The 10,002-nt window shown below is 44.5% G+C and overlaps 1 protein-coding gene across 1 annotated transcript; it reads right to left on the reverse strand.

Annotated features, from left to right (window-relative positions):
* Positions 1 to 833: 833 nt before the first annotated feature.
* LOC311020151 (uncharacterized protein) lies at positions 834 to 5,980 on the reverse strand. Its single transcript, XM_084020025.1, has 5 exons — positions 5,408 to 5,980; positions 4,902 to 4,950; positions 4,717 to 4,800; positions 4,341 to 4,586; positions 834 to 3,706 (listed from the first exon to the last, which is right to left on the reverse strand). The coding sequence occupies exons 1-5, from the start codon at positions 5,780 to 5,782 to the stop codon at positions 3,165 to 3,167; spliced, it is 1,296 nt and encodes a 431-aa protein (XP_083876151.1). The 5' UTR covers positions 5,783 to 5,980; the 3' UTR covers positions 834 to 3,164.
* Between the last annotated feature and the right edge of the window lie 4,022 nt (positions 5,981 to 10,002).

The following is a 10,002-nucleotide window of genomic DNA, read 5'->3' on the forward strand; positions in this document are numbered from 1 at the left end:
TTGTAAAGCTAATGTTGGGCAGAAGCGGCCTTTGCTCAACCAGTATGCAAATGCAGGAAGTCTTGCGGAGGTGATGTTTATTCATACAAACTGAATCCATTTGCAGACGCAGTCGAAACTTGGGTTTCCTGGTTTTTGTTTCATCTCACCGTCACTATTTCCGAATCGGGGGTCCATGAGGAAGAGTGTGTGGCAATCATTACTGGAGGCAATTAGCGGGCAGAAGCTATTTCCAAATGTACTGGCTACGGTTGTTGTGGGGTGTTTGGGGGTGTTTGGTTTATTTTGACACCTCGGAGGGAGGACCTGATTATAGGGTGAAGTCTGCATCATTTACCACCAATAAATAGTTGGATTTATGGGGAAAAGGTGGGCCGTCTGACAAGATATTTCAAATCACTCATCACATATGATGCATAAGTTTCACGTCGGGCGTCAGATATGTTGAGTTTGGTTTGGAAATCGAGGAAGTATTCAGATGTTTTACTTATGGTTAAAAAAAAAACAGTGTGAAGATGCACATTAGAAACAAAATGCAAAAAGTAGCCTATGTTGCGACAATAATATTGCCCCACATGAGTGTTATAATGGAGGCCTACAAGTTAAAATAAAAACAATAAGAAGAATAAAAGTCCCTTTTTCAATATTAAGTGAATGTATAACAAGCATATTGTAAAGTAACAAATTATGAGGCAGAATGGCCAATGTGGAGCTTATTTATTGGCTGCTATACTGCTATAAAAAGCAATGTATTTCAGCAACTGAAAATGAAAATACTCAAGTAAAATAGTTGGACATGAGTACAGCACTCATGTCCAGGCTGTAAAGGAAAGTTATATGTTGCACCTTTCAACAACAAGGTGATCCAAAGTGCTTGAAATGAGACACCAAAAGGCATTAAGACAAGATATATATATCATATAAAAGTCAAATACACAGACACAGAAAAGAGCAAAGGTTTAAATAACGTAAAATTATATAAAACACACAATAATTAAAGAATAAACAATGCAGTGCAGTGGAAATACTCAACAATAGCGTCTCAAAGTGCTTGGGTACTTAGTTAGACTCCACCACCGCACCTTGCCAAAGAGTTCATGTTCAGGGAGAGCACTACATCCAGCAGACGCCATAAACACACATGGCACAATGCGTTTCAAGACTTCTCCATCCTTCCTGGAAACCCCCCCTCTCCCTTTTTCTCTCCTCTCGACTCTTTGAAATCTCCATCGCGCCAGTCTCATTTCTGTTTACAAGAGCAAAATTGCTTCCACACACTTTATTCCTAAAAGCAGATAGATCTGCAGAGAGAGCCACGCCAAAAGCTGTCACGGCATGTACGCATTTTTCTTGTTCTTTTTTTTATTTCACTCGCGTGGTAAATCCCTCGCCCGTTAAACATCAACACACAGTCATGCTGATGAGTGGTCTGAGAGGCGACAGTCTGACAAGCTTCTCTTTTGACTCACCGGTTATTACCAAGGCTGACCCCGCCGCTTAACTGATTTCGTGCATGCATGAAATGAATGATGCTCAATGGAAAACTGGCCCAGCTCCACAGCCAGACGTCCTCAGAAGGGCCCCTGTAGTGCTATTACTGACTGATGCTTGTTCTAATTGTGAGCAATTTCTTTTGTTGGTCTTACATTGAGATTAACGGTTTGGCTGGTCTGACTAAATGCTTGGAGATTGCACCTTCCCATACAGTCAGTGACAGATAAGACAAGAAGGGAGAAGAGGGGGATGACTTCTTCAAAAGGCCTGTATTAAGTGGTCTGTGGCAGAATGGGAACATGGACGATGCCAAGTTAAAGGCACCAGCGGTTCTTCAAATGGGGTTTGGAGCCTTCGGGACGGAGGAGAAAATAGGAAAAGTTTATACTTTTACTTTCCTTTGCCAACATCGCTCATACTGATTCATGTAAAACCATGGATGAATGGCTGAACAGGCCTCACAGACACAGACCTAGTGTGAAGTTAAAGGTGAACACAAAATGACCACAAAGAGACTCAACATGACTCCAAAGAGATACAAAGCAACAACAACAAAGAGTCACAAAATGACTACAAAGAGACCGAAATGACTCCAAAGAGACACAAAGCAACTAAACAGAGACACACAAGTACTGCAAAGACATACCTGTTGACCACAAAGAGACTAAAAGGTCTGTGTGTCTTACTCCTATGTAGTAGAGGTGGTGGGGGCCCATTTTGACATAATGCGCCCATGTGTGGAGCTAAAAGCTAATGAAGAATAGACACGACAGGAGGTTTTAGCTGCAGAAAAACCCCCTCAGCGAACCGCTGTATTGAAACAGCTCCATTTTTTTTATTCAAAATCCATCCAATAAAGTGACTCGACTGAAAGTGACACTTTCAACGGATGTGTCTCTATAACTATGCCGTCGCCAGCGTTCCTCACTTCTAATGTAAAGCAGCAGCTGAGTAAAAAACGCATTCAAAGACGGTGTAGCCTGAGCCAGTTGATCTATTCAGAGCTTCTTGGCATGGAAGCTGTCGGGAATGCCTCTCTCACCTGCTGTCTTCAATTCATGCATGCTGTTTTTCCCTCTTTCTCCCTTTCTGTTCTCCTGCTCTCTGTCACCCCTTTTGAAGTCTTTGGGAGTCCTGTGGTTTTCAAAGGGTCAGAGAAGGGCAGCCCTACTGTCCTATCGAAGGCAGGCCGCGGGATAAACCCATGTCGCCACCTGTCCTCGCCGCTCTGTGTCAACAGCGGCGGTGTCGCTGTACTCACACCTCGTCACCTCGCCTCCTGCCGCTCGTACATTGTCGCCAAAACCCGCCGAAATGCGACTGAGCAAACAGCTCACACATGCAGCAACGTGTGCATTACTACTGTAGGACCCCTACTGTCTGACCACCGTCAGAGACAAATCAAGGAGCCCTGCTGCTAAACGCCCACCCCCTTTCCTCACACTTCACATTACAGAGGAGTCTTTCTGGCCTGATCCCAAACCAGTGGGGGTTGTTTGGTTGAGAGAAAGGGCTGCGTCCTGGGGAGAGACTCAATTGCAGGTCCGGGGTCACGCAGAGAGTGGAAAAGAGGCAGCCAAAAGTCCTTCAAGATGAAAAATTAGCCTTTCAAACGGCAGCCAAAGATCAGAGGAGCAGTGTGTTCTCTGGTGCTCCCATTGAAGAGTTTCTTATTCGGCCCCAGTTTCCTGTCCCGCGTGCCCAAAGGGAAGCGTCCCAGAAACCCCCAGATCTGGAAGAGAAGCCAAGGTGGAGCAGGACGATGCAAAACCAGACACCAGACCTGAGTCTGAGTCCGAGACTGCCAGCTCCTCAAACTTCTGTATCATTTTCCTCACTGACTGGAAGGCAATCTCCCTGCGCCACCGGCCTCCACAAGACCCACAAGGTCCCCTGTAGGACGAGTCCTTACTGAGGAACACATGGGGAGGTGGGGGGAGGCCGCAGCACAGCCTCAGTCGACCCTGGCCCAGGCCCAGAGCCGGGAGAACTCCAGCGGGGTCGAAGCGTGTGGGCAGCGTGGCTAGGTGCTCCCAGGTCAAAGGGTTGTGGAAGCTCAGGGCCCCCCCTCCAATGTTAAGGAAGACCCCGAGGGTTTTGATCTGAGGTGGGACATTGCAGAGCGGCTCCCGGCTCCCATCATACACTGCACAGAAAGACAAGCCCTGTCTTTCAAGCCACCAGCCGTACGAACCATCGAGTGAGCTCACACCTGAGACACAGAAAAATGGTGATTTTGTATTCATTTTGCACATTTATGGAACATCTCAGATTTTTCTCTCTTTACTCTCAACTTATTTAACAAAGAAGATGATGCGAAAAAGCTAATAAATGTCAAATGTCAATACCATGTTCTGAAAACTTAACAAGCATTATTCTTTGAGTTTGCCACTGAATCTTTGCTAGCGTGTTTTTGACCCAAGATACATACATAAAATACATAAAATCAGTTAATATCAACAATTTCATTATTTTTTGTCAATCATGTCATGTTGATGTTCAAAATGTACAGAAAGTGCTTAAAGTTTGTTTTTCAAAGCTGTTAAGTGGCAATTATTTCCTACTTCATGCCTAAGAGATCAAATATAGCACAAGCTGCAAATATTAATTTACCAAAACGTTATGGAATTAACTTTCCTAATATAACTTATCCAATGAGCAATGGTCCAACCACTTGGTGGCACTATGAACTATGAAACTGTATCTGCGGATGACGTGTGCGCTTGTCTGTTTACATGTGAGTGTGGGCTGAAACAAGCAGTCTTGCTGACTAACAGTGAGGCTTTCTGGAAGCAATAAGCACGCGGGCAGCGATCCAACCAAAACAAACTTGAGAGAGCTCCTACCGATCCTGTAGACGGAGCTGTTACAGACCTCCACCTCCCAGTAATACTGTCCTCGTGCAATGATGACGTCAGCGCAGACCCGGGGGAGTGCCAGCGTAGCCCCGGGGTCAGAGGTCACCGATCGCCTGACCTTGTTGTCTGGAGGCTGGCCAGGAGGGCTCTCCTCTCGGGTGGTGATGGTGAGGGAGGAGTTGGAAAGATGGAGGGATGGAGGGACTGTTGAAGGGTCCAGAGCAAAACATAGTCCTAATATAATATCACACCAGAAGAAGATCATATTTCAGATTTGTTTTAGTCATCCATACAATCACAATTCTACACACATAAACTCTATATTAAATGTGTAGGGCATCATGTATAACGTTTAATTGCTGACCAAAGACAGACTGCTCCATCTCCCTGTCTTGTAGGTCTACATCGCCATCCACTGGTGCTACTGAGGAACTGGCAGCATGGAGGCCTGGGTCAGATAGGGAGATTCGGTAGGTTTTACAGCTCATATAGATAGATATAGGTTTATTCTCAAGCTGGTTGGGCCTTCAAATATATAACGATGCTCACCATGTAAACATGCTGTCATGTCACCTGCATCCCGGCAGTCTGTGTCCCCCTAAATATGGTGAATTAAAAACGGACATGCATTGAAATTCCATTAAAAATACCTGCATTTTGATTTGCACAATAATACCCGCTTGCAGTGCAGTAGCATCAAATAGATGAACATTAAAGGGGTTTGTCAGGAAAAACTAGCTTTTATCCAGAATCCATGAAGTATGAAGCTACAGGTGGGAGTCGATTAGCTTAGCTTAGCACAAAGACTGGTAAAAGGGTAAACTGCTTTCAGCCCAAAGGAAACTAATCCACCTAAAGCTATAGTGAATGTATCCAGTATGTATGCTATGCTATGCTAAAATAAGTTCAGCAAAATTCTTTGTTATCTTCAAATCCCCATGCCTTATTCATCTGCTTGCAGATTCAACAATACCTTCCCTGCACGTTACTGCAAATATATAATGTATTGTGCAAGCATTCGACAAATGAAACTCTTCAATCTTTAGAGAACTCACATGTTGAAGGCGACCTTCAGATGCTCCCTCCTCGGTGCCTGTCTGCCTGCTGGTGTGATGTTTTGGGAGACAGGAAGTGGCAGACGGCCAGGTCCGGCATGGCAGCTCCACAGGATGCTGACAGCGCGGGCACAGCACGGCGCACACCGGCAGGCCGAAGCTACGGCGATGAGACTGACCTGCTCTAATTCCCACTCCAGCTGCTACACAGTGTCCACACATGGTGTGAGAGCAAGGCAGGAACAGGACGGTGTCACGGTCCTGGTTGCACGCAGGACAGAAGGAGAGCCGCTGCACACACTCTACGTCCTCCTCTTCCTCCCTGTTTCCTGCTTCCACAGCCAGAAGCCTCTGCTCCACCTGTCTCACTGACATAACTGATACTTACATACATTCTATAAATACCACTTCTTCTTTGACTTCCTCACATCCTGCCTTGGGAAAAGGAAAGCTCTTTGTCCACGTTGTGTTAGATATCCAGTTTGCTTCACAAGTAAGCCAAAGGCCCAACAACATGAAATTATTCTGTTTTTTCCCAACGTGCAGATAATATCTGACGGTGTTTATCCAGCAATCATCAGTCAGTATCGAAGCAGCATCAATGACCCATTCTCCCAGAGAAGAGACACTGGGGGAGGCGTATTGTTGTCAAGATATCCTTTTTGCTAGAAAACCTCAAGCTCCAGTGAGTAGAGATATCCTACTGTGACAAAAAGTACTCTAACAGACATTGCCAGACTGCAGAACGCCGTTGAACAGATATGAAAAAATCCTCCCGTCGTGCCGTCCTCTCCGTCGTGTGGCTGACTAATGTGGGTGGAATAGGGAGAGTGGCCTGGGAGCAGATAAAAGGCAGAGTGGTAGAGAGAGGGGGGGAGAGGGAGAGAGAGGAGCCGAGCTTTTTAAGAGGTACTCATTGCTTGGCGTTGCCATGGTAATGGCTCTTCCCGTAGAGACGCACAACCGCAAGATAATGGGCGGGCTGAACCCTTGGGCACACAAACACGTCTAAACGTTAACAAAGAGCTCATTACTGCCACGAGCAAAACCTCTGTGACGCTGGTGTGTAGACAAAGTTACACACATTTCTGCTCTCCTGTTCAGCTGTGCCTCCCACATGGAGGACTCAGTCAGTGGTCTTCCCTCCGGATTACATGGGGAGAATGTGAGAGAGTTTCGTCACGGCTCGTTGTAATTCACCGCTGGTGAGAAGGAGGCGGCTCATTGCCCCTTCGCCTTGTCTGCGGTGTAAGGGTTCAGATCTGAGGTCAACGCGGGGGGATGGCAAAGAGCTCAGCACTTCCTTGGTGGTTCATGACAGGAAAAAAAAATGGATTCTGAAGTTTTGTCATGTTCTGTTGAAGAGGTGAAACGAAGACAATGATGCCACACCCAAAGCATTTGAAGGACGGCGTAGAAGAAACCCAGCTCAATCTTAATACTTGAAGCACAACAAAGTGGTTGGTTGGCTGATCCATGTCAATCTCCAGCCCCAGTGAGCCCATCAATGGACCCAAGAGTTCTCCTATCATCCTAGAATTGGGGTGGATGACGCTGACATCCTACATATATACCTCTTTTCACCTGGAAAGGGCTGGAAGCACTGTGAGAATCATGTATTTATCCAGTGTACATGGTTAATGCCTATGTGTGAAGTACTTAAGTAAACACCTTAGACTTTGAATTGGTGCTTTGACAAGTTTTCACCACCTTGTGAGGCCAAACATTGAGAAGAACTTTATCAGTGCCTTGCCAGTGAACTTATCTTAACACGTAATATAGTAAAATATAGTACTATTATAGTAAAATAGTCCAAAAACAGTGTTTTCTTTTATTATGCATTGGCTATCCTTAGCATTCTGCAAGAGAAAACAAGCTTTTTTAGTTTTCTCAAAAAAGTGATTTTTTCTGACGGAAGGTTTTGCGTTTCGGCCATCGTCATGAGCTAAGACAGCACCTGAAAAAGTAGGCTGTCAACAAAACAACCTGGTTAGTCACACTGCATATCCAGCATCTAATTAGAAATACTTTATAATTCCCTCAGGTACCACAGACACAAGCGGTTTCCTCAACTGATGAATTTATTAGCGTCCATCTTGCATAGAGCCATATAAATCACACCGTGAAAACTAAAGAAAAACAGACATATAAAACAACAATTAGCTTAGCATAAAACAAATACATTTGACAATTACAATTACTTTTAGAAAATAAAATACACAAAACTAACCTCGTTGGCTGGATACCGAGTGAAGGATTAGCTTGAGTTTCTTCTTATTTCTGTCTTTCTATGATTTACACACTTTTCTCTTGCTTTTCTCTTAATCATGCTGTCTTTTTCTCTCTGCTGAGATCGCTTCTTCTCTGCTACTCAACCTGCAACTGCGCACAAGTCCGACCACCGCTACAGCGCCTCCTAGTGACACCATCCAGAACCACAACAAAAAACATGCCCCAAACAGAAGCAACTGTATAACTGAATGTGTGGCAGTTACACTCCCACCAAATCTCACTATACACAATGTGGGATTTCAAATCTCAAACAAACTGACACAATTAAACAAACAATGTGTCTAGTCTGCCTCCAACAACACAATAACCTTATATATTGGTCTTTCTAGGGAAGTTGTCTTGGTAGTAAGTTTACCCCTTTTATCGTAAGTGCTGTCACTAATCAAAAGTCTAATCTTTCTCACTTTGTTATCTGCTCCAGGATAGACATCCGTGACTCTGGCTAATTTCCATTCATTCCGTGGTGCGAGATCTTCTTTGAGAAGAACGATGTCATTTATTTTCACGTCTCTTTTATGTGTATTCCACTTCTGTCTTGTTTGTAAGTTGAGCAAGTATTCCTTTCTCCAACGGATCCAAAACTCGTTAGACAAATACTGTACTCTTCTCCATCTCTTTAGAAGGTACAGATCTTCTCTCATGAACTGTCCTGGTGGAGGTTGAACAATGGTGGACTTCATAGTTAGAATGTGGTTGGGTGTCAATGGTTCAGGGCCTGTTGGATCATTCAAATATTCAACAGAGAGTGGCCTACTATTGATAATCGCCATAACTTCGTACAAAAACGTTCTCAGGGATGTACTGTCAAGTCTCTTTCCTGATTGGTTCAGGATAGCTGAAAGAACACTCCGGATGGTCCTTATCTGTCTTTCCCACACTCCGCCCATGTGGCTTGCTGAAGGGGGATTCATGAGAAATTCACATCCAAGATCTTTCACCCTTTCCTGATCCATTTCCGTAACGAGACTTGCAAACTCTCTCTGTGCACCAACAAAGTTGGTTCCTCTGTCACATCTTAGCTGACGAACATTTCCTCTTATTGCAATGAATGCCCGTAAAGCATTGATGAACGCGTCTGTACTTAGGTCATCAACAACCTCAATATGAATGGCTCGCGAACATAAACATGTTAGTATGAGACCATATTTCTTGAGCTCCTTGCGTCCATCCTTGACATAAATCGGTCCAAAACAATCCATCCCGACATACGTGAACGGTGGAGTTGGTTCTGTTCGGTCAAGTGGTAAATCTCCCATACTCTGGATCTCTGTTTTCCTTCTATACTTGCGACATTTCACACATTTGTAAATGTAAGATGAAACTGCACGACTGCATCCAAGGATCCACCAGCCGTTAGCACGCAGTTCATTTATTGCCATTCCACGACCTTGATGTTGAGATTTCGAATGAAAATGTCTGATGAGTAAAGTTGAAATGTGGCTGTCTTTGGGAAGTATCGCTGGATGCTTCACATTCGTGTGTAGTACAGCTTGACTCAAACGTCCGCCGACTCTGAGGATACCTTCTTCATCCAAAAACGGACTGAGTTTGTACAGTTTGCTGGTTTTGTGAATAGCTTTCTTTGCTTTCAGACCTTTTATTTCTTCTGTGAAGGCTTTCTGTTGAACAAGTTTGATGACAAACATTTCTGTGTCCTTTCTTTCTTCCAGACTTGTGCTTCCTGTTGTCTTTTGTATTTCACCCTTGTGCTCTTTTACTTTCTTTCTCAGGATTGCAAGCGCTTTTATCAGTCTGGACCATTCTGAGAATTTCTCAAATCTGCTGAGCAAAGATGGCTCTTCCTTTGAGTTTGTGGTGCGAACAAAGGCTTTGCGAAGCTCTGGATCACTTTCTTTGATCTCTCCCACCTTGACGTCTCTATCTGGTAAGTTCTTTTCCCAGAGAAACGATGGCCCTGTGAACCAATCTGAAGACTTAAGTTGCTCTGCTGTCAAACCTCGAGAAGCGTAGTCTGCAGGGTTTTGTTCTGAAGCAACCTATGCCCATTGTTCTGGTGTTGTACTGGACTTGATTCTTTGAATGCGGTTTGCTACGAAGACTTGAAACCTTCTGGCATCATTGCTGATGTAGCCGAGAACGACTGTGGAGTCTGTCCAGAAGAACTCTTGAATGTCTGGGATTTCAAGCTCTGCTCTGAGAAGATCGCTGACTCTGACTGCAACAACTGCTGCTGAGAGTTCAAGACGAGGGATTGTCGTGATACTAGTAGGTGTTACTCTTGACTTGGCCATTACCAAGCAACAATGGACTTGATATGACTCATTAACAACACGCAGGTACGA

The sequence above is a fragment of the Eutrigla gurnardus genome (genome assembly GCF_963514095.1).
Source record: "Eutrigla gurnardus genome assembly, chromosome: 10".
NCBI lineage: Eukaryota > Metazoa > Chordata > Actinopteri > Perciformes > Triglidae > Eutrigla > Eutrigla gurnardus.

Bases quoted from the DNA above. Each gene is read 5' to 3' on its own strand.
- LOC311020151 (XM_084020025.1), bottom strand. From the start codon at position 5,782: ATGTCAGTGAGACAGGTGGAGCAGAGGCTTCTGGCTGTGGAAGCAGGA. The intron at 4,587-4,716 runs GTCAGCAATTAA...ATATTATATTAG, and splicing joins GATGGAGCAGTCTGTCTTTG to GACTATGTTTTGCTCTGGAC. The intron at 3,707-4,340 runs GTAGGAGCTCTC...TCTGTGTCTCAG, and splicing joins CAGCTCCGTCTACAGGATCG to GTGTGAGCTCACTCGATGGT.